General features: G+C 43.4%; 1 protein-coding gene across 1 annotated transcript in view; it reads left to right on the forward strand.

The window, feature by feature from the left end:
• grk5l (G protein-coupled receptor kinase 5 like) overlaps window positions 1-17,277 on the forward strand; it is a 75,414-nt gene extending 58,137 nt beyond the window's left edge. Inside the window, exons 9-16 of the mRNA XM_080738985.1 lie at window positions 125-315; window positions 1,796-1,833; window positions 4,278-4,367; window positions 9,998-10,206; window positions 10,982-11,119; window positions 14,144-14,281; window positions 15,468-15,599; window positions 17,093-17,277. Of these exons, the coding sequence (XP_080595111.1) occupies window positions 125-315; window positions 1,796-1,833; window positions 4,278-4,367; window positions 9,998-10,206; window positions 10,982-11,119; window positions 14,144-14,281; window positions 15,468-15,599; window positions 17,093-17,176 (1,020 nt within the window). The 3' untranslated portion in view covers window positions 17,177-17,277. The remainder of the gene's footprint in view (window positions 1-124; window positions 316-1,795; window positions 1,834-4,277; window positions 4,368-9,997; window positions 10,207-10,981; window positions 11,120-14,143; window positions 14,282-15,467; window positions 15,600-17,092) is intronic.
• The last annotated feature ends 10,701 nt before the right edge of the window (window positions 17,278-27,978 follow it).

The raw sequence follows: 27,978 nt of genomic DNA on the forward strand, positions 1-27,978 counted from the left end.
GTAGATCTGCTATTTTTAATGATTAAAGCATAAAAAATGGTTAAAGTGTTTCAAATCTAAAGTGACACTGATTTGCGTTCAGGCCTAAATTAAGATTGTCGGCCTAAATTGTAATCCCCCCCAGGTGAGTTTAGCGTACGCCTACGAGACTAAAGACGCCCTGTGTCTGGTGCTGACCATCATGAACGGAGGAGACCTGAAGTTCCACATCTACAACATGGGAACGCCGGGCTTCGAGAAGGACCGCGTCCAGTTCTACGCCGCGCAGATCTGCTGTGGCCTCAACCACCTGCACCGAGAGTCCATAGTGTACAGGTATGAGTACACTGTTATCTATAGGACCCTATAGAGTCCATAGTGTACAGGTATGAGTACACTGTTATCTATAGGACCCTATAGAGTCCATAGTGCACAGGTATGAGTACGCTGTTATCTATAGGACCCTATAGAGTCCATAGTGTACAGGTATGAGTACACTGTTATCTATAGGACCCTATAGAGTCCATAGTGTACAGGTATGAGTACACTGTTATCTATAGGACCCTATAGAGTCCATAGTGTACAGGTATGAGTACACTGTTATCTATAGGACCCTATAGAGTCCATAGTGTACAGGTATGAGTACGCTGTTATCTATAGGACCCTATAGAGTCCATAGTGTACAGGTATGAGTACGCTGTTATCTATAGGACCCTATAGAGTCCATAGTGTACAGGTATGAGTACGCTGTTATCTATAGGACCCTATAGAGTCCATAGTGTACAGGTATGAGTACGCTGTTATCTATAGGACCCTATAGAGTCCATAGTGTACAGGTATGAGTACACTGTTATCTATAGGACCCTATAGAGTCCATAGTGTACAGGTATGAGTACACTGTTATCTATAGGACCCTATAGAGTCCATAGTGTACAGGTATGAGTACACTGTTATCTATAGGACCCTATAGAGTCCATAGTGTACAGGTATGAGTACACTGTTATCTATAGGACCCTATAGAGTCCATAGTATACAGGTATGAGTACACTGTTATCTATAGGACCCAATAGAGTCCATAGTGTACAGGTATGAGTACACTGTTATCTATAGGACCCAATAGAGTCCATAGTATACAGGTATGAGTACACTGTTATCTATAGGACCCTATAGAGTCCATAGTATACATGTATGAGTACACTGTTATCTATAGGACCCTATAGAGTCCATAGTGTACAGGTATGAGTACATACCCCCAACATAATCATATATTAACTGGGGACCCCCCCACCCTGACGAACACTAAGAGTTGAGGCATTACATTTTGTATAACACGGTTCTATTGTGAAAATAGCAGATGCTCACAACGCCTCGCAACTCGAGGTGTTGTGAGCATGTAGATCTGCTATTTTCACAATTTCTGCCTCTAATATTTGACAATTTGGCCAATGTTTAATTTGTCATTTTAGAGGTAATAAAAAGTCTTTAAATTGTCACTGAAATGTGCAGATACCCAGTCTATACACTTAAACTTTACTGTATGTTGATTTGTTTATGTTAGAGTGATAGGCTGACATTTCCAGTGTATGTTGTAAAGCGCTTTGAGTTTGCAACTTGCTTAGAAAAGCGCTATAAAAATGCAATCCAATTATTATTATTGACTAGTTATTTTTCTGTGTTTCATGTTGGAGTCAGAAGCTTGAATGTTGGCTCTTTAGCAGAAGAACCGTCTTGCACAATGACAACTGATTGGTCGTTAAAAACACTCTCACTCCTCTGTTAATTCTGTTAATTAAAAACACTCCTCTGTTAATTCCAGGGACCTGAAACCCGAGAACATCCTCCTAGACGATAACGGTGAGTTCAAAATCTGTTAAGTGTTATTGATGGATTGATTGATTGATTGATTGATTGATTGATTGATTGATTACTTTATTAGTAGTTTGCATAGTTAAAGCACAGGACAGCACAGTTCAGATACAAGGTCTACTAATTAGGGATGGGACGATACGTGATATTATCGTTTATATTGATAAAAAACACTCAGGATAATCGCATCGTGGATATTTCATTTATCATGATATCGTCCTCCATCATGCACTGGGATCAATTCACCTTTTATTTGCTGAGCTGCATATCCAGTTACCATTTAAAGGATTAGTTCACCCCCAAAATGACTTTTTTTCTATTGATTACTAACTTGAGTTCAATAATATCTTTTTCTATTTGTCTCAAGACAAAAATGTGATTATAGTAAATGTACCTCCATTGATTCCGGATGGGGACCCGAATGCATTAGGGTGCCCACCCGGAATCAATGGTGGTACATTTATTGTAATAGATTTTTTGTCTTAGGAATGCGACAAAAAAACTAAAAATATTATTGAACTCAAGTCTCCATGCCGCGATAGTATCGTAAAAGGCGTTTTCTTTGGTCACCACAAGAAAGCACAATGGCTTGATTGCTTACATTGGGGTCCTTTGTTCTCAATTCATTAAAACACTAATACTCTTACTCTTGGTGCGTTGTACAGTATCAGTGATGCTAATGCTTTATTTAAACAAATCAGCGCATTTCGGACACTACTCCGTCGCCATCTGGTTGCGTCATCACTGTCGCACAGTTAAAACGCTCTAGCGCTGGCTTTTGGAGCAATAAATAATAGCCGATCTACAAGCTCTCAACAGGGGGCGAAGCGACGCGTTGTGAGCTTGTACATCAACTCCCCAATGCTTGTGTATTGTAAATAACATACCAACATGTTGCGGTGTTATTATGAGAAATAGGCCAAATATAATTATGTTTTTATTCATCACAATTCAATAGAATAATGTTAAAAAATAATCAATCAATCAAAAATAATCAGTTAAAAAATAATCAATGAATGAATAATGTTTATGCCACATTCATTTGTCTCACATGCAGACATACACCCATGTTTGTGATAAAATAGGTTATTCTTGCTAATTTAAATAACATTATTTTATCATGATTATTATCAGCTGTGGAAGGTTGGGAAGAAAAGATCGAAAAACAAAAGCCTCCAGCGTCTATTCTCGTATATTCTCTTCATAAACAACTCAACTTTAGAGCTGTTTTCATCATTAAATGATGAAAAACCAATTTTGTTCTCTGGTGACAATGCTGTGGACATTTGTACGAGTTGTTTTCTTTAGCCGGTGGTTCTGCTACGGACGGCTCTGTTGAGTTTGCTCAGCAACAGGTGGCTACTCCTCCTGCCCAGAGACGCAGAGACGAGCCTGCAGTGTGCGTGTGCGCGTGCACACCGCATGTGCGTGCTCAAAGCGCGAGACAGCGGCCGCAGCGCAGTGCATTTTGGGGCGGCAGGGCTTGAATAGCGCTTGAATAGTGACCATCGAATGCTCAATACAAATCCAAATGCATTGTGGGATACTTCAGTACACTATATTAGGGTACAAAAATGCTCACTATACATTCGGACACTAGTTCAAAATGGCGGAGCCCCCTTTTAGTACACTACATTAGAGAATAGGGTGGATTTCGGACGCAGCCCATGTGTATCAGTGATGTCAGTCATCTCCAAATGTGGGCATTGTTTAGTATCCGTGAAGTGAGCATGTGTGTAGTATATCAGTCAGACATGTTGTTGTTTATTAGTAGGACAAATAAAGAACACTCTTGTTAACAACCCATTTAGAACGGGTACACATTATTGTGTATCATTATTTTATGCTTTAACTATTGAAAAACTTTGTAGATCTGCTATTTTTGAAAAATCGTGAAAATTTGAATTTTGACCTGATTCTATAAGTGTCTTTTGAATCATTCTAAGGTTTTTTGAAAAACCTATGTTTCTATGTCAGCAATCTGGCCAGCCATCATTAAAGGTCCTTTTCACTTAACTGGAGCTCAGTTAGTCTGTTCTTGAGAGACTACTATGTCAGTGGTTCTCAAACCTTTTCATGTGAAGGACCCCCAAAATGACATGTATTTGGCCACGGACCCCCATCTCAAAATATCTAGTTCCAGAGACCCCCCAGAAGCAAAATTTGAGTTACAAACGTTCGCTTTAAAAATACATATATTCAAAGTTTTGCACACATTTTCATGACTTTTTCAAAAATAGCAGATCTACAAGCTCGCAGCGCGGCACTTGGTGCCGCACTGTGAGCTTGTATATCTGCTATTTTTCACTGGTTATAGCATTCAATAATTCTTTAAATCCTGAATCCTTCAGCTTTGGAGATGAAATGTGAGTGAAATACTGACATTTGCCCAACGGTGGCGCTGTTGTTCCTTGGCTGTGTGTGTTTTTCAGGACACATCCGCATCTCAGACCTGGGCCTGGCCATCAAGGTGCCCGAAGGAGAGCCCATCAGAGGGAGGGTGGGCACCGTTGGGTACATGGGTGAGACACCATGTTTGTTTTTATTAATGTGTCATGAACAGATCATGGTGCTGAAATAGACATCACATGTTGCCAGACATCATCTTAAAGATAAAAGGACCGACAGATGCTGTTCTATGTTAACTCATCTAGTGCCATTCGCGAGATATCTTGCGAAATGTAATAGAGTATCTGTAGTGCCATTCACGGGATATCTCGGGAAAAGTAATATATTACTGTAACGGCGAGTACATTACCGAGAAGAATGGCCGCCGGTCCGGAGACGAAATCCGTAGCTGATTTTGCATCATCACGGCTCCACGAGCACAAAATAGTCCCATCCATAACATTGAGGTGGACGGGGGATCTCATCTTTAATGTCCATTATCTCAAAACTACACTTTAGAAGCTAGGATGGAGGCAGATGCTCGCTTATGTTACACAGTTATAAAAGCTCCCGGTCGGCCATTACACAACTCCACGTGGACACGGATCGGTTCCGGCGCACGATCCGATGACGTCAGACCGGAAGTGACTGCGCGGTGGACTTCTGGCCTTCAAAATAAGACAACGCAAGTGAATGGGACCTGAAGGAGGCACTTTGGACATTATAATCCGTTAATGTCTGGGGCTCAGAATGAGTTAATAGGAGATTGCACACATTATATACAGTAGTATGAAAACACAAAGGGAAGTGTTATCTTCTTTCATTCTTTCAAACAACCAGTTTTATCCCACTTATCTTCTCCTTAAGTTACATTTTATTAAAAAAATACTATGACTAAAATTAAATCAAAATTTGCTGTCAAAATGAACACTGGCTTGGCAGGTGTTGCTGCACAGATTTTCTCAGTTATGGAGACCTTTTTTTTTTCTTTCTTTCCATTATCAGTGTGTTGTAAATAATGATCAACCAGAAGGTCAGTGAATGTCAAAGGTTAAAAAATACTATGAAGTCCAAACTTTCTGAACTCTGACATACTGTATAACAGTAACAGTAACCGTGACTCTACTGCAGGCCAGGGGTCATCGCCATGTTGGCTTCTGCCACGGACATACAAGATGCAGACAATAATATTACCAGAAACACATACAGATATATCCCTGAATGACCATAACAGCTCTGTAACTCCGAGAGTGTACAAACGGACCATTTGTACAATTTACATTTTAGGCATTTAGCTGACACTCTTAATTCAGAGCAACTTACAATAAGCAGGGTAAATACATCAATACATCAATTGCCTAGAAATATCAATCTAGACAAAATAACATAGGTAGACCACCAAGCACCTAATCAGTAAAGGAAACTTTTCTAAAACCTAAAAATGCTATCTAGCTTAATTGATGGTCATTGATGGTCATTGAGGGAAGGGGAGTGTTACAGTAGAGCTATGGTTTTAGATGGAGTCTGAAGAGGTGAGTCTTCAGACCACGGTGGAAGCTAGGGAGTGAGTCTGTAGTTCTAATGGAATGCTAGGGAGTGAGTCTGTAGTTCTAATGGAAGCTAGGGAGTGAGTCTGTAGTTCTAATGGAAGCTAGGGAGTGAGTCTGTAGTTCTAATGGAAGCTAGGGAGTGAGTCTGTAGTTCTAATGGAAGCTAGGGAGTGAGTCTGTAGTTCTAATGGAAGCTAGGGAGTGAGTCTGTAGTCAGGGGCGTCACAGGGTCTTGGATAGTGGGGGGGGTGATTGAAATATTGCGTTTCTTATCCGGTTTTGGGCGATTTTCGTTGGGGTTTTGGGTGATTTTTCCCCACACAATGGTATAGCAAGCCAGGAGCAGCAAACAGCTCCATAGTTAGCACACACACGCACGCACGCACGCACGCACGCACGCACGCACGCACGCACGCACGCACGCACGCACACACACACACACACACACACACACACACACACACACACACACACACACACACACACACACACACACACAAAGATTGTTCTGTTCCCACGTTAGATTCAATAGGCTATTACTGACAGAAAAAAATGCACAGCGGTTTTGCAAATAAGTCATGCTTTTTGCATACACAGCGGCAGCATTGTAAGAAATATATGTCTCCAAGGGGGAAGGAGGGAGAGAGAGATACCTTTTTAAAACCCCCCTTTATCCGAGTGATAGCACGAACTGTCATGATGTCAATGTTGCATGCAATGTTGTTTACATATGCCTGGAGCCTCGCGGTTCTGTATTGAAACTGCTGCTTCCGGAAGGAACGTAAGCACAATGGTGGGGGCCAGTGGGCCTGGCAATATTAATAAACCCATATTTCTTATGTCACTGTAGGCTAATGAATGTATGGAGACAGTGAGTCTATGGGAACCAAGCTGATAATCATTGGTCTGATATTCAAAGGCAGCCCGGCCGGCAAAAAAGGTGGGGGGGGATGAGTTCACGTTTTTATGAAAGTGGGGGTGTTCCGTCGTACTCACAATGAATGGTGGTGACGCCCCTGTCTGTAGTTCTAATGGAAGCGAGGGAGTGAGTCTGTAGTTCTAATAGAAGCTAGGGAGTGAGTCTGTAGTTCTAATGGAAGCTAGGGAGTGAGTCTGTAGTTCTAATGGAAGCTAGGGAGTGAGTCTGTAGTTATAATGGAAGCTAGGGAGTGAGTCTGTAGTTCTAATGGAAGCTAGGTAGTGAGTCTGTAGTTCTAATGGAAGCTAGGTAGTGAGTCTGTAGTTCTAATAGAAGCTAGTGAGTGAGTCTGTAGTTCTAATGGAAGCTAGGGAGTGAGTCTGTAGTTCTAATGGAAGCTAGGGAGTGAGTCTGTAGTTCTAATGGAAGCTAGGGAGTGAGTAGTGTTGTTCTAATGGAAGCTAGGGAGTGAGTCTGTAGTTCTAATAGAAGCTAGTGAGTGAGTCTGTAGTTCTAATGGAAGCTAGGGAGTGAGTCTGTAGTTCTAATGGAAGCTAGGGAGTGAGTCTGTAGTTCTAATGGAAGCTAGGGAGTGAGTAGTGTTGTTCTAATGGAAGTAGGGTGGCCACCAGCAGGACCTCAGAAAGGAGGACACTTTTCCGGGCGCGCTGTATGGGACCCCCAAATTGATATGTAGTCGCGGACCCCGTTCTCAAAATATTTTGTGCCAGCCAGGGACCCACATATTATTACAAATTTGTACACTTTTTGAAAAAAGAAAAAAAAAGAAAAAGGGAAATAATCAAGTTCATAGCTTGTAGATCGGCTATTTACGAATATTGTGTAAAATAGGTTTAAAGTGGTTTAAACTAAGACTGGGTAGCCAACCTCCTTTATTTATGCACCCAAAGACCCTTCATGAATTATTTTATTTTATGATGGGCCTACACTGTATCTTTTTTGCAATTATTCTTGAGTTAAATTGTCCCATTTGAAATCTATTCCACATGACTGGCATCAGAAATAATAAAACAGAGAGAGGTTAAGAGAAGGGGAGACCTGTGGACATATGGGTACTAGATAGCTCAGCTGCACTTATTGTGTTACTAGAGACTAGAGGAAAAACTATAGCTGCAGAACATTAAGTTATTGCCTGTCAGTCAAAGCAAGCATCTACCTTTCCTTTGCTGACATCAAGCCGTTACACACTAGCCTGGCTCCAGCCAATAGACCCGCCCACTCTCTGAGTGAACTGCATCTCTTGGTCTGGATGTGTCATATGACGTGTCTCTTGCTACCGAAAGCTTCTCAAACCGACCGAAACCGACCAATGAAATCAATGCAATGCGGAGGAGGGGCGCGTCTAACTTTTGAAAATCAACAGAAACAGTGGAGGGAGGGGTGGCTGCGTGGCTCACCAGAGTTCTTAATTGCTCCCTTTGAACTTCAAAAGGGCTCCGAACTGCAGTCATTGATTGAGCCATACAAGTGTCGAATAGCTCGTTAGTGATTCTCTCTAATCAATGAAACATCAAAGACAATGACCTGTTTGGTGCATGTCATTGAGGGGAGGGGGAGGAGGGAATGTTTTGTGTGCAAAAGTCAAACACAACCCCTCCCACCAGATCTCTTGTGATTGGGAATTTCAAATTTTAAATCCCCTCCCCTTTTCAATCAAATAGAATGGCCACAAGTTCAGACTCAAGCCCCAGCGTAGAGTCTGAAATCAGGCTAGTTACACACAGTGCTGCAAAGTGCATGATACTTGTGAATTCTGCGCTTCTTTTTTAACTAATTTACCTTGCTCCATGTTGGCTAAATGACATTTTGTTTCGGCATCTTTTGGGCAAATATGAGCTGCAGTTCATCTTCTACAACTACTTAACCTCGCCTCACCAGGCTTTCTAACAACTACTCGCCGTCGGTTTTATCCACAAGCGTGGGAGGAGCGACTGGACCGTTCGGTGTGAATAGTGCAACTTGTGCTTGCTGTGTGTAAACGAAATACACACACATAGCACGCGACAAGCTGCGGTGCGGTGTCGCGCTGTGAGCTTGTATATCTGCTTAACGGGAGATTTGCGGAGATATGTAAATGTAACCATTAAGCAAACACATGCACTGTCTGTAGCCTAAATCCCTCTGAAAGCCGGACAATTAGGTGTCCGGCCAGAGGCTGTGCTGGGCGGAGGAGTGAGTCTGTAGTACTAATGGAAGCTAGGGAGTGAGTCTGTAGTTCTAATGGAAGCTAGGGAGTGAGTCTGTAGTTCTAATGGAAACTAGGGAGTGAGTCTGTAGTTCTAATGGAAGCTAGGGAGTGAGTCTGTAGTTCTAGTGGAAGCTAGGGAGTGAGTCTGTAGTTCTAATGGAAGCTAGGGAGTGAGTCTGTAGTTCTAATGGAAGCTAGGGAGTGAGTCTGTGGTTCTAATGGAAGCTAGGGAGTGAGTCTGTAGTACTAATGGAAGCTAGGGAGTGAGTCTGTAGTACTAATGGAAGCCAGGGAGTGAGTATGCAGTTCTAAGTGCGACAGGGAGTTTATTCCACAGTTTGGGGGCCAGGAGGGTGAATTGTTTAGGACGAGTGGATTTTTGTCCTGGGGTTTTTATCGAGGGTTCTGTCAGCATCCCTGTGTTGGCTGATCTGAGTGAACGGGTGGGGTTGTAGGGCTTTGGAGGTATGGACCTAACGTGGCACATTCTATGCCGCCCGGTGGATCTCGCCGGGTCCTCCGGGCGTCTCGAAATGACGCGGAGGGGGACATGACTCCTGCTGCTGTCCGATTTGAGTAAATGAGGAAGTGATCCGCGGTGGAAAACGAGTGATAAATCATAGCTATTTTATAATTATCATGGATAAGCCTAAACAAACCAGTTCACATGAACAATACTGATGTAAAATAAGATATCTGAACGGCTACATTTATTTATACAATTAAAATGTCATGAACCAGCACAGTTATAGGGGGGCTTATTTTTCTTCGGATCACCAAAATAAGCCTGGGTTTCCGAGGCTAGGAGGTGCCATACCATTGTACACTCTCAGAGCTAAGGGGATCCTTGCAAATAAAAAGTGTGGGAACCTCCAATATGCCATTGTGTCATAGTAAATCAGTGTCATACATATTCTGAGACTTGACATTTAGTAATCGTGTCTTATGATCAAAATAAGAACATTATAATGGGTTTATAAAACAAAAATAGACCAAGTATTTTCCACTGACACATTTGTCCGTGTACGGCCATATTGATGACCCCTGCTCTTCCTCTTCTTCTTGGGTGTCTCCTTGCTTCCGCAGCCCCCGAGGTGATCAACAACGAGAAGTACGGTATGAGTCCAGACTGGTGGGGGCTGGGCTGCCTGGTCTACGAGATGACGGCCGGACGCTCGCCCTTCCGCGCCCGCAAGGAGCGCGTGAAGAGAGAGGAGGTGGAGAAGAGAGTGCAGGAGGGGCAGGAGGAGTACAGCGACAAGTTCACTGAAGACACCAAGGCCATCTGTAGGGTGGTGAGTTAACCTTTACTGACACCTAGTGGTCATTTTCCAGGAGCTATAGCTAGAGCTGTAGTCTCTGGTAGCCAGACAACTATTCCTCAATCTCCTGAATGCTATATCCACCTGTTTCCGCGAGAATTTACTGTAGCATTATCTGCGGGACACTTCCGATTAACAGCAGACATACAAGCTCACGTCGCGTTGCAGATGCAGCCGTTGTGAGCTTGTAGATCACACTCGGCTGCGGCGCCGGAAGCTGCCGCACACCTTCTGCGCAATGCATGATGGGATGTTGGAAAGTTGTGGATAGAGTCTGGAACTACAGCTCCTGAACGGCGAGTAATGGAAGCTGGCATTTCCGTTCATGAAAATATATATTAAAATGTCATTTCTGATAAGCAGCAAGCTAAACATGCTTAGATGATTTTTATTTATATTTTGATTTAATGTGCGCGACTGTAAAAAATTAAACAGAAGTGGGGAGGAGGCTTCACTTCCGCTTTATCCGGATACTCATCATAAGGCCTCCGTCGCCCCAGACCATAAATGGGCACATGCGGCCCCCACCTTCAATTAGGTCTTCTAAATCCTTCCTCTAAATGAGTGGTTCTCAAACTTTTTCATGTCAAGGACCCCCACAATTCCATTCATTTGGCTGCAGACCCCCATCTCTAAATATGTTGTTCCAGGGACCCCCCAGAAGCAAATATTTGAGTTACAAATGTTCGCTTTTAAAAAGATATATTTCAGCTAAACTTCTCCTTTGCGGTGTGTTTCTCCTCTCCAGCTGCTGGCCAAAGACCCCAAGCTGCGTCTGGGCTGCGGGGCAGAGGGAGCAGCGGAGGTGAAGGCTCACTGCTTCTTCAAGAACATCAACTTCAAGAGGCTGGAGGCCGGAATCATGGATCCCTCCTTTGTACCTGATGTGAGTCTAAACCTTAACCCTGACCCTGAACGCTGTACCCTGAACCTAACCCTGCATCATGGAGCCTTCCTTTGTCCCCTATGTGAGTCTGACCCCTAACCCTGGGCCTAAACCCTGAACCCTGAATCTAACCCTGCATCATGGAGCCTTCCTTTGTTCCTGATGTGAGTCTAAACCTTAACCCTAACCCTGAGCCTAAACCCTGAACCTAACCCTGCATCATGGAGCCTTCCTTTGTCCCCTATGTGAGTCTGACCCCTAACCCTGGGCCTAAACCCTGAACCCTGAACCTAACCCTGCATCATGGAGCCTTCCTTTGTCCCCTATGTGAGTCTGACCCCTAACCCTGGGCCTAAACCCTGAACCCTGAATCTAACCCTGCATCATGGAGCCTTCCTTTGTTCCTGATGTGAGTCTAAACCTTAACCCTAACCCTGAGCCTAAACCCTGAACCTAAACCCTAACCCTTAAAGGAGTAGTTCACCCCCAAAATTACTTTTTTTCAATTGATTACTCTCACACCATGGAGACTTAAGTTCAAAGATATTTTTAGTTTTTTGTCGTGTTCCTAAGACATTAATTTGATTACAATAAATTTACCCCCATTGATTCCAGATGGGGACCCGAATGCATTTGGGTCATTTTGGGAGTGAACTACTCCTTTAAACCAGAGGTGTCTAAACAGTTTTCAAAGGGGGCCACATTAGAAAATATTAAAACACCCCAAGGACCGACTACATCTCCTGACACAATGTACATTTGGTTGGACCATAATAAAGTCCCATACATATGCAATGCATTTAAACGGTTTTATTGAACTATGTTGTAACAAATAACACAATCATCCTTATTCCACATTATTACATTATTATGTAACCAGACGTTCAAGGTAAATAATCCAATAAAATAGCCTTTCTTGCAGTGGCGTCAGTTCAGAAAAAGCTAAGGTATGGCAACAACGTGCAAGACACCAGTCATGTTGCCATACCTTAGCAACAGGCATGATACATTTATTTTAAGAAGTACATTCTATTTTCCCCCCCGTTTCTGCGGTTTCTTGGGCTGGATTTGGCAGCCTGGAACGGTTGTTCAAGTGCAGCTAAACTTGGCATGTTAGTAAACGTGCCACAATTAACAATAATGCATTGCACCTGTGCAGCTGACCTGCGGAACCTGGGAATATATCATTTTGTCAAGATGGGGAGAATACAAGTGTGGAGAATATAATTATAATACCTTGTTAAAGTGACCATTTTGTAACATTTTGCATTTGTAGTTATTTTACTGTAATTTAACAACATAATAACCAGCACAGATAGACAAAGAGACATTCATGGATTCATATTTAAAAGTAACTTTTATTTACACCCCTGGACCCAGGGTATGGCAGCTGCATATCCCTGCCATACCCAATTGACGCCCCTGCTTTCTTGTTTGACAGTGCTGGCGGGCCGATACAATTTAGGAACGAAGCCGCGGGGCGTATCAAATTTGTCCTAACCCTAAGCCCTGAAAAGTAACATTTTCATATGACAAATGAGGTTTCCACCCGATGGAGACCACTTTGTTCAAGGGCAGTCCAATGTAAATTACCATCAAAAGGAGTTCAATGTAAATTCACACCAAAAGGAGTCATTCACTGCCCAATCAATTTTGTTTTAACTGTTCTGCTGCTGTAGACGATCCTCACCGTCATTCAAATCGGTGACTACATGACGCCGTTGACAGCGCTCACCGTCAATCTTACTGTCTTTACAGTAAATGTATTAATACTTACTTAATGTCGCTCCGGTCGCGGCCGCATCGGTAATGTCCGCGATTTGTTTAAAACGCACGTTGGGCGTGCACGCGAAGTGAAGCTCCTCCATGTTAAGTCAATGGAGAGGCCCATAAAGAAACTTCATTTAATCCAAAAGGGACATTTTGAGCCATTTTGAGGCAGATCTAATGTAAACAATACACAAAGCAGGGCGCAGCCATGATTCTCTTCTGGGCTCACACTGTCATGTGACTAGATGACGTAATCGTTGCCGTCAAGTGATAATCCAAAAAAACAAAAACAACCCCCTTCCAGCCCTTCAAAATAATAGCGGCGGCCGACGGAGGAAACGACGCGGCACCAAGGCAACAAGCAACCTTCAGATTAAGAGGCACTAGTTGTGTTAACTAGCCCTTACCCGTTCAAAGATATGAGCTCTGAAATGATGTGCAGTGTGTGGGTTATGGGGTACACTGTGCACACAGTATATGAGGGATGGAAAGTAACTTTAACTGGTGCTTGCATGATAATATGTAGGAGCATCAATGTAAGAAATACCCGTTTCGTTTAATGGCTACAGAGATACTGTGTACCGATCTGCATGATTTTTGGACAACATCTGTAACAGGGCCACACACACACACACACACACACACAGCTGGTTAAACATGTTGCCTCATGCTAGATGCAGAATAGATAAGCCTCATGCTAGATGCAGAATAGATAGTAGATACACCATAAAAATGCTAATATACAGCATACGATTTGTGAAAGTGACAAACAGGCTTCACAGTTATGTCAGGTGTGTTCATATGCTAATGGTGATGCGATTTCAGATCAATTGCTCCAGCCACTGAGGAGAAACGCTGTGACAGACAGACAGACACTCAGACAGACAGACATTTGGAAAATGATATGTTTGATGTATTGGCTGCATCTATAATGTTTTGTATTGGATGATGTATTGACATGTATTATTGTGCACATTTCTTATGCTACGTTGATAGATTTAATTCATAGGACCACAATGGAAACAAGTCCCCAGGACTTTTCTTTTTTGTACCAAGTACTGTCATTTCTGACTAGTATTCAATAAAAATAAATCTCTCTCTCTCTCTCTCTCTCTCTCTCTCTCTCTCCCTCACCCCCCCCCCCCCCCCTATCTCTCTCTCTCTCTCTCTCTCTCTCTCTCTCTCTCTCTCTCTCTCTCTCTCTCTCTGTCTCTCTCCCTCCACCCCCCCCCCCCCCCCCCCCCCCCCCCCCAGCCCCGGGCGGTCTACTGTAAGGATGTTCTGGACATAGAGCAGTTCTCCACGGTGAAGGGAGTCAACCTGGACCAGACTGACAACGACTTCTACTCCAAGTTCACCACAGGCAGCGTCTCCATCCCATGGCAGACCGAGGTAACACTGTGTGTGTGACAGAGCATGTGAGCGGAGTGGAGCGGGAACGAAAGCCAGAGGGCTCTTGTCCCGCTTGCTCGTCACTCTGGTCGGCCACCGCGCCGCTCCGTCGCTCACCTTGATTTGCGCATTTGTCGCTCCGCGCTCGCTCTACGCTCCGCTCAGAGTCGTCAGCAGCCAAAATAAAAAAAATATTTTGCTCTTATGTCCGAAAGCACTTTCTCCTTTGCTTTGCCACAAGTGTTCCCAACACAAATGCCTGCTGTAACGTGAGCCTTTGATGGAGAGCTGCCTTCAATGTTACCAAAGACGCAATCTAAGGCAATGTATTTTTTAATAAGACAATATTAAATCCAGTTGGTTATTGATTAATCACCACATTCGAGAAGGAGGCGACTTGTGGTGTGTGTTTTTCTTCAGTCTCACTTGCATTCAAATCGTATCCTTTGACTGGCTGGTGATAGGCCTATATAACTGACACGAGGTAGGCTATTTATTATAAACATAGCCTACAGCTCCTATGACGTTCTTTAGGCGGAAACAGTTGTCTCATTTTCATAATAAAATGTCACCCGCCCGTGTTTAGTGTCACACCGCCTGTCCCCGTCCCCGCAAATCTATAATAGAATATATTCCGCCCGTTTCCACCCGTCAAACACGGGTATCCGCGGGGGCCCTGACCCGTTGCAGGACTCTGGCGCAAATCAGGGTGAGCGACGGCGCGGGGGCGTTGTGAGCATGTAGATCTGCTATTCTTTTCCATCTGCTATAGTTTCCACTACATTTTGTGTGCAGTGGGTGCAAAGTCTGTTTTCTCTAGGGAGCCAGGTATGCCTATGGGGGCCTTTCTCCATCACAAGACTGTGCTCACTGAGTCTGTACCTAGTCAAGGTGTTTCTTTGTTTTGGGTCGGTCACCTTGCTCAGGTATTCTGCCACGGTGTATTCTCTGTTTAGGGCCAAATAGCATTCTAGTTTGCTCTGCTTTTGGGTTGCTTCTCTCCAATGTGTCAGGTAGCTTTCTTTTTGCTGTTTTATAATTTGGTCCAGTGGGTTCTCTATCTGGTGGCTCTGCTTGTGTTTGTGTGCAGAGTTCCTGGACCAGTTGGCTGAGGGGGCATCTCTCTAGAGTTTCTCTGTGTGTGAGTGCCTTGTTATGGAGTGTATCTCTCTCTCTCTCTCTCTAGATGATAGAGACGGAGTGTTTCAGTGATCTCAACGTCTTCGGGCCCCAGGGGACCAGACCTCCGGACCTGGACTGGAACCAGCCCCCCGAGCCCCCCCGACGGAGCCTGCTGGACCGGATCTTCAGGAGGCATGTAAGGAAGAACACCTTTTAACAGTTGATTCATGTCCACACCATAAGACGGTACACAAGGACACAAAACATTACAGCTACAGTTAGTCTACATTTACAAAGTCTTCATGATACAACAGCAACGGCAGCGTCTCTCCGCCATACGTGGCGTCCACCACCAACCCTAGCAGAGACAGTCCAACACCTCACCAGAGTCCTTCTGCCTCGCCCCTGGACATCCAGGCACGACCACCAGAGGAAGCAAAGTTCACAGTTACGCACGCACGCACGCACGCACGCACGCACGCACGCACGCACGCACGCACGCACGCACGCACGCACGCACACACACACACACACACACACACACACACACACACACACACACACACACACACACACACACACACGTTTCAGTTCAATTCAAAGGGCTTTATTGGCATGAGAAAACATACGTTTACATTGCCAAAGCAGAAGTGTACACAGTACAATACAATCAATCAATATAATACAATCAACATAAAATATGTACAATTGAAAGGGGTGAAACAGTTTTCATGTATGGAAAGTACTCAATGCAGACAGTGCAGGAAACTATACACCATGATCAGTAGTCTTTAAGGTGGTTGTGTTCCATTTGATATCCTTCTCCTATCACAGCAGCTCACATATCTTGCTGCTGTGTTCGCAAATTGTTTTACTTCACCCAGCAGGTATGGGAGTTTTTCATCATAGAGCAGTGAAGTCATGACATGACTCGCTCATCCCCCGGTTCATGGAAGTAATTTCTCTATGGAGAATAACATTGGGTCATCTTAAAATCGTCTCATATAAGCATTGTGGTCCAAAAATAAACAAACGGTCTTTGCGATATTGTCGGGGAGGAGGCTCTGTAACGTCACTCATATTTGATAAAGCCTGTTTCTAGCGAAAATGTAACTAATTCGGCAACAGTAACATTAGCGTTTTCTCACCATCAGTTGATTCTTCATTTCCATATGAGTCAAACCGCTGTGATCATTTGTTAATGTTTGGAACACAGTTTGTATATGACACAATATGAATAAAGTCTATGGGAATTCAGAATGGAAGGAAAAAACGTGAACCAGGTTGGATGGGTAAATAACATCAAACTTCACTGCTCTATTGGTCATGTTTTCAAACTCTCCTTGGGTGGTTATGATCTGTGGGAAGTATGTGTCTCTGATGTCTTGGTACAGTGGACAGGCGGTTAGGAAGTGTAGCTCGGTTTCCACTTAATTTTGTGCGCAGTGGGTGCAAAGACTGTTTTCTCTAGGGAGCCAGGTATGCCTATGGCGTCCTTCTCGATCGCAATACTGTGCTCACTGAGTCTGTACCTAGTCAAGATGTTTCTCACACACACACACACACACACACACACACACACACACACACAGACACACACACAGACACACACACACACACACACACACACACACACACACACACACACAGTAACACCCATCTCTCTCTCTCTCTCTCTCTCTCTCTCAGCACCCAGAGGTGTCTATCGCCAACACTCGTCTGCAGTCTTCCAGCGTGAACTCGGTGGACTCCATGTCCAACTCTGCCCCCTAGTGACAGAAGACGGTGTGACGCCTCTCTCTCTCTCACACACACACACACACACACACACACACACACACACACACACACACACACACACACACACAGTTATAAAGGGAACAGTTCCGAGGGAGAGGTGGGAGGGAGGGAGGGGGGGGGACTTCCCTGCTGCTGCTGATTGGTCTTTAGAGAGAGCCCTGTCTGGACAGCAGCCAATGGACGGACAAGCCTGTTTGAAGCCTCGACGGTTCAACCAATGGGAACGGAGACACTGTTCCTACAAACACGCCCCCTGTGAGAGAGAGACATAGACATAGAGAGAGAGAGAGAGACTCCTGGCGTTTGTAGAGGAACTGGCTCTTTGGTTGACGAATCGCAGAGACGTTTGATGATGGCGTTTTGTTGGTTTTTATTTTTTTGTTCATAAAGGTTTCTTCGCCCTCAGGATCGCTGGACTAACAGCGAGGAGAACACAGAGCCACTGACGATAAAAAACAGGACAAGGAAAAAAATACAAGTTAATATTCAGGGGAAAAGACCACCACGGAGGATCCAAGATGATGATGGGGTCTTTGTGGAAAATGTTTTTTTTTCTTCTTTTTTTTTACGTTGTTCATTGCTTTTCTTTATTTTTCATTTTTAATTTTAATTGTTGGCTCTATTCATAATATTCACGTTTCCATTTTCCTTGCTGTACTAAACCCCTGTCTATACGAAGATTTCGGTCAAAAGGTCCTTTTCGACCATAAAATGATATCCCTCGCGACTTCTGAAAAGCCTTGGACCGAATGAAGAGTTCGGAAATTTGCACGTCGGAAAACACAACAAACCGAACCGAACAAGTATAGACAGGCCTTTATCGGCATCTGGTCTCGGCTCACAATCCTACGCTGCATTTATAGGCTATTTTTCACAGTACGGCGCCGCTCGACGCTCATACTTCACAGTGCGGTGGTTTCGCTTGATCAAAAAGAAACGACTTTTTGGAACGATGCCGTGGTGCTACGGACGGAGTACCATTTATGGGGTTTTAATTCTCATCTGTTTCTCCATCCATGTTCAATATTTCATCCTTTATAATCTCTTTAACACTCTTCTCCTGGCCTGGGTTCTAGCCTGCTTCGCTGTGTTTGGTGGATTATTCTTTTTTGAACTCTTCTCCTCTCGGTCTGGCAGGCCATGTTACGTAGGTGGCGTCGTTGCTAATCGGATGTTGTTCCAACGAATCGGCGTCGCTTTGTTTTGGTCCCCCCTGTTTGTTTCCCCAATCCCTATTTAAATGCGAGAGAAGTGTAGTCTTGCCAGTGGCTACGAGTTGGGACTAAAAGATGGATTTACCCAACAAACTTTTCAAAAAATAACGCTGCATCAAGGGTTTTATTGGGTAGGCCCTAAAATTATGCCCTTGAGGGCTATTCCAGTTTGGTAGTTCCGGCCAAAGTGTAGTCTGTTGATGACTACAACATGACGTAGGCTGTTTCCGCTCCTGACCGGTTCAGAAACCCCAAATTGGAAGCGACTCCAGGCTAGCCTTGCCAGACTGGAACCCAGGCTGTAGAACCCAGGTTGTAGAACCCAGGTTGTAGAACCCAGGCTGTAGAACCCAGGTTGTAGAACCCAGGTTGTAGAACCCAGGCTGTAGAACCCAGGTTGTAGAACCCAGGCTGTAGAACCCAGGTTGTAGAACCCAGGCTGTAGAACCCAGGTTGTAGAACCCAGGCTGTAGAACCCAGGTTGTAGAACCCAGGTTGTAGAACCCAGGTTGTAGAACCCAGGTCACTCCTCCTGCCTCAGAAAGACGTGCAACACAAACACGGCTGTCACTCAACCATCATGGCATTTTACTGGTCAATCCATCGTCACACAAAATGATTGCGATTTAATTGTGTTTTTTCCCCAACATTGGAACATATTAAATGTTTGGCTCTTAAACAGAATTTGCAGCGGGCAGATAATATGACAAATAACCTAAATATACAAAGAAATGTCAAACGGTCTACTTTCAAAACATTTTTTTAAATAGTGGAAGTAGCCGATCCACGAGGTCGCTGTGAGCTTGCAGATCTGCTATTTCCCCTAAAACGTCTGGGAATATGTTTTGACAATGCATGAGAATCAACGTGGAGATGATTATGACGACTCTGCGGTGGACAGTACCCTACGGTGGATCAACGGGGACTTTGGAGGACATCACAGGAGAAAACTGGTTTGGCAAGACTTCATGGGACTGACAGTATGATGTCATTGTGAGTCATTGTGATGTCATTGTGATGGACATACTGTATCTACACATCATCACAGCCAATGGTTTTAAATGGAAATAAACCACCAAGAATTATCCTGATCCATTTTTATAACCACATTCTCTCTTAGGTATGAGCCTGTATGCATATCGCATTGCTTTAAGGCAGAGGTTCTCAACCTTTTTGGGCTGCGACCCCCAAAATAATCATATTTTAACAGGGGGCTCACACATATAATTGTGATTAACTGTGCAGTTGTTTTTTCATTGCATTACAACAACGATATGCTATAAATATAAGGTGCCGGGAGTGAAAATTATAATGTAGGGATGCCTCAGATTAAAAAAATATTCATGGGGTGCCCTGAGACAAAAAAGTTTGGGAACCCCTGCTGTAGAGGGCGCTGTCAGCCATGCCTGCGGTGTCACTAGTCTAGTCAGCTGCACTGACGCTCTGACAGGCGGCTGGCTAAAAGACTAGACCAGGATTTCTCAGCCCCTACGACGGCTCAACTTCAGTCAAAATAAACTAAACTACTTCACTACTCACCAAACCAAAGGTCGTTTTAGGTTGTTGAAAGTCTGTTCTCTGCGGTGGGAAACCTCTCAGCACCCCACCCACTCTGTAAAATACGCTATTTTTGTCATGAAATAAAATGCATCCAACTCGACCGCCACTTATTTCCGTGTTGTGTCTGCGGTGGCTCGAGGTGTGTGCATTTTATTTCATGACAAAAATAATGTATTTTACAGAGTGGGTGGGGTGCTGAGAGGTTTTTGCCATACCTTAGCATTAGCAACAGGCATGATACATTTATTTTAAGAAGTACATTTTATCTCCCCCCCCCCCCCCCCCCGTTTCTACAGTTTCTTGGGCTGGGTATGGCAAACTGGAACAGTTGTTCAAGTGCAGCTAAACTTGGCATGTTAGTAAACGTGCCACAATTAACATTAATGCATTGCACCTGTGCAGCTGACCTGCGGAACCTGGGAATATACCATTTTGTCAAGATGGGGAGAATACAAAAAGAATATAATTATAATACCTTGTTAAAGTGACCACTTTTGCATTGGTAGTTATTTTAATGTAATTTAACAACATAATAACCAGCACAGATAGACAAAGAGACATTCATGGATTTATATTTAAAAGTAACTTTTATTTTCCCCCCTGAACCCAGGGTATGGCAGCTGCATACCCCTGCCATACCCAATTGACGCCCCTGCTATTGTCGCTCAGGAAATCGGTCTATATGAACAAATGTCATACACCCTCCGTTGTCCTCACTTCATCTGTGAGATTGGAATGTGATTGAAAGAAACGCGGGTACAGAAATCCTTTCAGGTTCGGTTGCCATTGTGTCAGACAACTATTATACAATATCTGAATGTTATATAGAGTCTGGAACTACACCTCCTGAATGCTATATAGTCAGTCTGGAACTACACCTCCTGAATGTTATATAGAGTCTGGAACTACACCTCCTGAATGCTATATATAGTCTGGAACTACACCTCCTGAATGTTATATAGAGTCTGGAACTACACCTCCTGAATGCTATTACATTAGAGTCTGGAACTACACCTCCTGAAGGTTATATAGAGTCTGGAACTACACCTCCTGAATGCTATATAGTCAGTCTGGAACTACACCTCCTGAATGCTATATAGAGTCTGGAACTACACCTCCTGAATGCTATATATAGTCTGGAACTACACCTCCTGAATGTTATATAGAGTCTGGAACTACACCTCCTGAATGCTATTACATTAGAGTCTGGAACTACACCTCCTGAAGGTTATATAGAGTCTGGAACTACACCTCCTGAATGCTAAATAGAGTCTGGAACTACACCTCCTGAATGCTATATAGAGTCTGGAACTACGCCTCCTGAATGCTATATAGAGTCTGGAACTACACCTCCTGAAAGCCGAGAAAGGAAGCCGTCATCTATTCGTCCATTTCCTCTCACTAAAATATATTTTCAAATATCTTTCAAACGTATTTTTTAAATTCACATTTCTGATGAGCAGCAAGCTATACATGCCTTGACTATGTAGATTTACAGTAAAACACATTTAAAGTGACTGCAAAGACCAGACGGAAGACATACAGACTGTCAGTCAGACAGACAGACAGACAGAATGAAGGCAGCCTCTGAACATTGTGAGAGGGACGGTCTGTTTGCTCCCCCTAGTGGAGATGAGAGGAACAGCAACGTGTGCACCCTCAGCTCAGCTCAAAAAGGACACACAGAAAAAAGTTGCACAATATAAAATGTCATGCTGTTTCTTCACCAAATGATTTATTTTAATGTTTTTTTTTTTTTTTTTTACTTTAAATATGTTTGACCTCTGACCTTTAAGGCACATCACTGTATCAAGCTATTGTCACACAGACGCATCTATTGTTAGTTTGTTTTTAGTTTTTTACGTTCTTAATTTCTTGGACAGAGAGTGGACGAGTCGTCTGACATGGACTGTGCAGTTTGGAACACATTCACCTCACCTTCTTTTTTTTACTGCGTAATTATCGAAGCGTATCACTTGGGACGATATGAAAATGTCATATCACGATGATTGTGACAAAAAGAAATCTAGATTTAGGAATATTATCGCGATTAATCAAAATCCATTATCCTGGGCCGATCACGTGTTTTTGATCACGATAAGCGATCACGATAAGCGATAATATCGCTTAACGTCCCATCCCTAATATCAGTTGTTGTCGGGCGAAAACATTGCGGATCTTCATATTTCAACACATTTCTTTTTTCTTTTCTTTTTTTTTGTAAAAGAAAGCCCTGCTTCATCATACAAGGCTGTCGCACAAGAGTAGCGACAATAGCAGATCTACCAGCTCACAGCGCGGTGCGATGCGACACGTTGTGGACTTGTAGAGTGGCTGTTTTCACCGTTTTAAAGTGTTTTTATTTTTTTTATCCACCATACGACGATATATGTTGTTGCCTCACGGGCCCCCCGAGTGCCCCGAGGGCCCCAGGGGCCCCGACGGTTCTAAACTTCTAGCTGACCCAACTGGAGCAGATTTTGATTTTAGGGAAGTTAAAAAAAGAAAAAAAACTAAAACTGGATTGGGATCAGTCTATGCTCCCTGAGTTTCTTATTGACATCATATCAATAGGAAATATGAACTTTGATTGATCAAATAATATATTTAACACCCAAACTTCCAAACGCTGCTCCGGTAGGATAAGGCTTTTTTTTTTTTTTTTTATCAAGCTGCAACCTTTAATCTGTTCTAGTGAATAAAATGTTATTCTGACCAACCTGTATATGGACCACTGTGTTAAACTGTTAATACACACAACTCTGAGGTAGTTTCTTGCAGTTGTATTGATTATAATTACATCTAAAGATGCTTCTCCTTCATTCAGGTTTGGTAAATGTAGCCTTGGACAGGAAGAGTTGATGTCTTCAGGCAGTAACCATCGTCATGAGGTGTTTCCAGCCTTGAACCGCTACACCCTAGGCCAGGGCAGTGTTTCTCAAATGGGAAACACTGCCCTAGGGGTACGCAGAGGTACTACAGGCGGTACTTTTAGAGAACATGGAACATGAAAACATTATTTTACTGTTATGTTTAATGATAAAACATTCACAAATGTATATTAACGTGCTGCTCTGTATAGCTTTAAACCAAATTAAGTATGAATTTTACTGTTACTGAATAGAAAACAGGCTATTTTCAACGTATTGACATAAAAACTGTACTTTTGATGTTCAGTATTTTCTAGTCAAAATGTGGTCGATTAAAGCAGTGTTTCTCAAACTATCAAATGTCAAGATCTCCCCTTAACTCTGACAGTGTACAAATGGAACCAAATAAGGTTCATTTGGTTCCATTTGTACACTGTTAGTGTTACGACTTGTATGGGTCAATTTAGACCCCCCCCCCCAAAGGAGCCCACAGAGTCCATGGAATTCACTTTGAGAACCACTGGATTAAAGGGGGTACTTGGATTCAGCAATCAGGAAAAGGGGGTACTGAACACAGACATAGAAAGGTAGACGCCTCTTTCCGAATTACGGAATTCTTCCCTGTGCGTCACAGAAGCGGAAATTCGGTCGGCCAATCAGAGGCAGATGGGGCGGGTTTTCTCATACGCAACGCTGAGCCGCGCAACATCAGGAACTGGATGAAAACAAAACTGGAGCTGTCACCAAACACTCAGAGATTTGTGAAATAAGTTCCCAGAGAGAAACATGGTCATTTCATGTACAGCTCCGGGTTGTACAAACAGATGCACATTGGAAAATAGAACGCTGGGAATCACTTTCCACAGGTAAGTAACATGATTCATTAATCTGTCTAATGAATGTAGACGGGAATGTGACCAAATCCTGGATCAAACTCCATGTCTGGTATTGACACTTGCTTTGGCCATATAAACGTGCCAATAAAGCTCCTTTGAATTGAATGGGAAAAGTCCCGGAAAAGACGCGCTGTGATTGGCCAGCAGTTTTTTTGAGTGACAGTCTGTCTTCCACACTCCACCATTTCTGCCAGGACTCCTTGACCAGGCGCGCCAATGAACTGCAGCGGCGGGGGAGGTATCTAGCTTTTTATATCTGTGGTACTGAAGCCCAAAAAGTATGAGAACCACTGCCCTAGGGCATTAACGAAAAAGTCCACAAGTCGACTCAGTTGACTTCATTACACAAGTCGACTCCCACCAGAGAAAGTCGAAAGTCGAAGTTGAAAAAAAAAGAAAAAAAAGTTCTATTCTACATGCTCACAACACCTCGCGTTGCGAGGCGTTCTGCTATTTTCACAATTTCTGCCTCTATATATTTGACAATTTGGACAATGTTTAAGTTGTCATTTTAGAGGTATTAAAAAAATGCCTTAAATTGTCACTTTAGAGATGTGCAGATACCCTCTATACACTTAAACTTTAATATGTTGGTTTGTTTACAGTTGAGTGAGAAAGTCGCTTGTAAATATTGGTAGCTACGGTAGGCCTATACTGTGCTGTTTTTTGGGGGGCTTAATTCTAAAGTGTAGTTGCTACACTAGAACAGTTGGCTGGCCTGCCCCTATAGTCGCTTATTTTGGTTGCTTTTTCTCTCTCACAGAATCTGGCAACACCACTCCTGCCACCCTGTCAGAGTGAGGCGGGGTCGAAGGTCAAGGTCACTGCAGTCTTTCTGCACGATTTATGAATCTGTGGAAACACACACACACACACACACACACGCACACACACACACACACACATCCACACAGTCCTCTTGAATGTTCCATTCAGATGGTCTGCAGGGGTGTAAAGTAACTAAGTACATTTACTGAAGTACTGTACTTAAGTACAATTTTGAGGTATTTTCCATGTTCAATACTTTAACTTTTACTCCACCTCTTTGGTACTTTAAGTGCACTTTGATACCAACACCTATTTTTACTCAATTGAACTTTGAATACCGGACTTGTAGCCTACTGTAACAGAGTAACTCCAGGACAGTCTAGAGAGGTTCATTTAGGGCCAGGCATTTAGCCTAAATGAACTTAATCCAGAGCCATTTAAACTATATACACTATACTGTTATCTAAATTACATTTTAGACTTTGCATAACCCTGGCAAGGTGGTCAAGGCTAGGGCAAGTGAAGGCATGTGCACACATAGCCATCAAAGAGTGCTTGAGCCCCTGCCCTACCCCTCTGTAACAGTCCCTCTCCAGACCATGAATGCAGTTTTTACTATGGTGAAAGAAATGCAAATGCCCCCTCTTTCCATGCCATACCTGAAGGCAGCATTCAAGAGAATTGCCTTGTCCAATTATACTCTCCAGAACTTGAATGCATGATCTTATATTGAAAGAATTGACCTTTCTGTGTAGAAATCCATGCCGTTACGCCACATCTCCAGTATTGATTATGCTTAGTGTGGTATCAAGCACCGAAAATATCCAACCTCCAAGCTCATGCGTTATGAGCTTGGAGGTCGGCTATTTTCGATATTTTCACCAAAAGGCCCTTTCAGGAAATTTCAGCCCCTGCCTCTCTAACATTCTCTGCACGTCCCTGCTATGATTCAGATAATACGTGTAGGTGTTTTATATACTGACAATGCGTCAAAGGAAGATACAATCCGCACTGAGTCTGTATTAATGTTTATGATTGATCCGCAGCAGCAGTTGTTACGGGAAAAGACACAGGCCTTCGTCAGTCAGTCTTGGTGTTTGTGTTGCCTTTCAGCTGAGGTTTGACGCAAGGCTTGTAGATCTAGTTGTTGTCTTTAGATAGTGCTGGCGTTCACTGGAACCATGAGCACAAGGCTGTCTAAACAACATGGCTGCCGCTGCCTCGCCGCACCAAACCAGGGGTCATCAATACGGTATGTCTGTACACGGACACATGTGTCTGCGGGATTGATTGATTGATTGATTGATTGATTGATTGATTGAAGACTTTATTAGAAGTTTTGCATAGGAAAAGGTACAGTTTCATGACAGTACAGTTCACTGGTACAAGGTCAACTAAAAGGATACACCCAAAAAAGCTTATGGTTTCAATTGAGGTCCTTTTTTGTTTAACTCATAACATTGACTGACATCATACATCATTATGATGTTCCTATTTACTGAGGGGGGGGGGGGTCTGCTATTTTCTAATAGACTTTGTATAAAAAATGGGAAATAAAAGTGGTTAAAAATTACTGATTTTCATCCATCAAGAAACACTCATGCCAGGACTACATAATAATTTTCTAAATTAAATGAAATTATTAACATTAACTTTTTATGGGGAGGGGGGGCGGGGCATGTAAATATATATATATATATATATATATATATATATATATATATATATATATATATATATATATATATATATATATAAAGCAGGGCCGCCCCAAGGCCTTTTGGTGCCTGACTCGCAACTGGCTGTTGGGATTCTTACTTGCACAAATTGCACAATGTATCAGATCAGATCAGTCTATGACTGTTGGATCTCCACTGGGTGAGTGTCTGTCAGTGAGTGAGTGCAGTGCGTCGCGGACTGTGCTGCGGCCCCGCCCCAGATCAAAATGGATCGGCTTGGCTCTTTTTTCTTTTCTCTCTAATGTTTTGGTGCCTTTTGGCCATTGTGGTGCCTGAGGCGGACTGCGTCATGCGCGTCATAGTAGCAGCGGCCCTGATATAAAGTATAAATGCTTCTCAACGTGGGCTCTGACCAAATGGAAATGTCTTGCTCAAGGACACGTCGGACATGGGCCTGCCTGGAGGTGAACCGGCGACCTTCTAGTTTCCAGATGGCCACTAAGATACACACACACGTTATTAACCCTTAAATCATACATGGGCAACTGGCAGCCGGGGGCCACATGCGGCCCTCACCTTCACATAATGCGGCCCGCAGGTTAATACGGGAATACTGAATATATTATTGATTTCAGCTGTTATAATTCCAAACATGAGCTGCTTTAATTCTGTCAGTCTATCTTAATCTATCTTAATGATTAGTATAGTAGTATTAAAATGTATTTTTTTTATGTCCAACATATTTGTATTTAAGTTCATAAAGTTAACATATATAACTAAATGTGTTTGAAATTAAATCAAAATGTTACATTTCAGGATTCCAATTAAGAAATAACAAAAAATAATCCAGGATTCCAATTCAAAAGAAGCAAAAATAGCCGATCTACAAGCTCGAAACGCATCGCAGCGCGATGCGTTTTGAGCTTGCAGATCGGCTATTTTTGCTTCTTTTGTATGAGATACTTGAATGACAAAGTAGGATGTAGCAATATGCATTGTGTGGCCCTATGGAGTCAAGGTGGAAATAGTGGCCCTCGCCATCATCAAAGTTGCCCTTCCCTGCCTTAAATGGTGCATTTATATCACTTTACAGAGATTGTGCATTACATTCACCCATTCACACACCAATGGCAGAGGAAACCATGCAAGGCACCAACCTGCTCATCAGGAGCAACTAGGCGTTTAGAGTCTTGCTCAAGGACTCTTCCACACTAACTCTGGGGGAGCCCGGGATCGAACTGGGAACCCTCTGTGTTTTAACGATGGTTTCTCTACCCCTGAGCCACTGCCGCCCCGTAAATTCAGCTTCATTGCTGAGGGACACTGCAACACATTTTGGGGGTCCTTGGGGGTCCTTGGCAAACCAGTGACCTTCGAAATACCAGATGGTCTCTACCCACTAACTCAGGGTTTTTTAGGCTGTAGAGCAGGGTTCCCCAATAGGCGGCCTGCGGGCCATTTGCGGCCCGCGGGGGGCTACTGTCAGGCCCCCACCAACCCCAGTAATAATGGCAGCAAGCAACAACAGCAGCAACAACACTAGTATATCGTCATTGTCGGGTGGAAAACCCGTATCTCAAAATGTATACGTTCTTTCGCAAAGTAAAGCTCTGCTTCATCAAACAAGGCCGTCGCACTAAAGTAGTGGAAACAGCAGATCTACAAGCACACAACGCCTCGCACCGCGAGGCATTGTGTGCTTGTAGATCGGCTGTTTTCACTAGTTTAAATCATTTTTAAAGTTTTCACCCGACAACGACGATATCTGAACTGTCACTGGAGTTTCAC

This window comes from Nannobrachium achirus (genome assembly GCF_963921795.1).
Source record: "Nannobrachium achirus genome assembly, chromosome: 12".
NCBI classification, from domain to species: Eukaryota; Metazoa; Chordata; class Actinopteri; order Myctophiformes; family Myctophidae; genus Nannobrachium; species Nannobrachium achirus.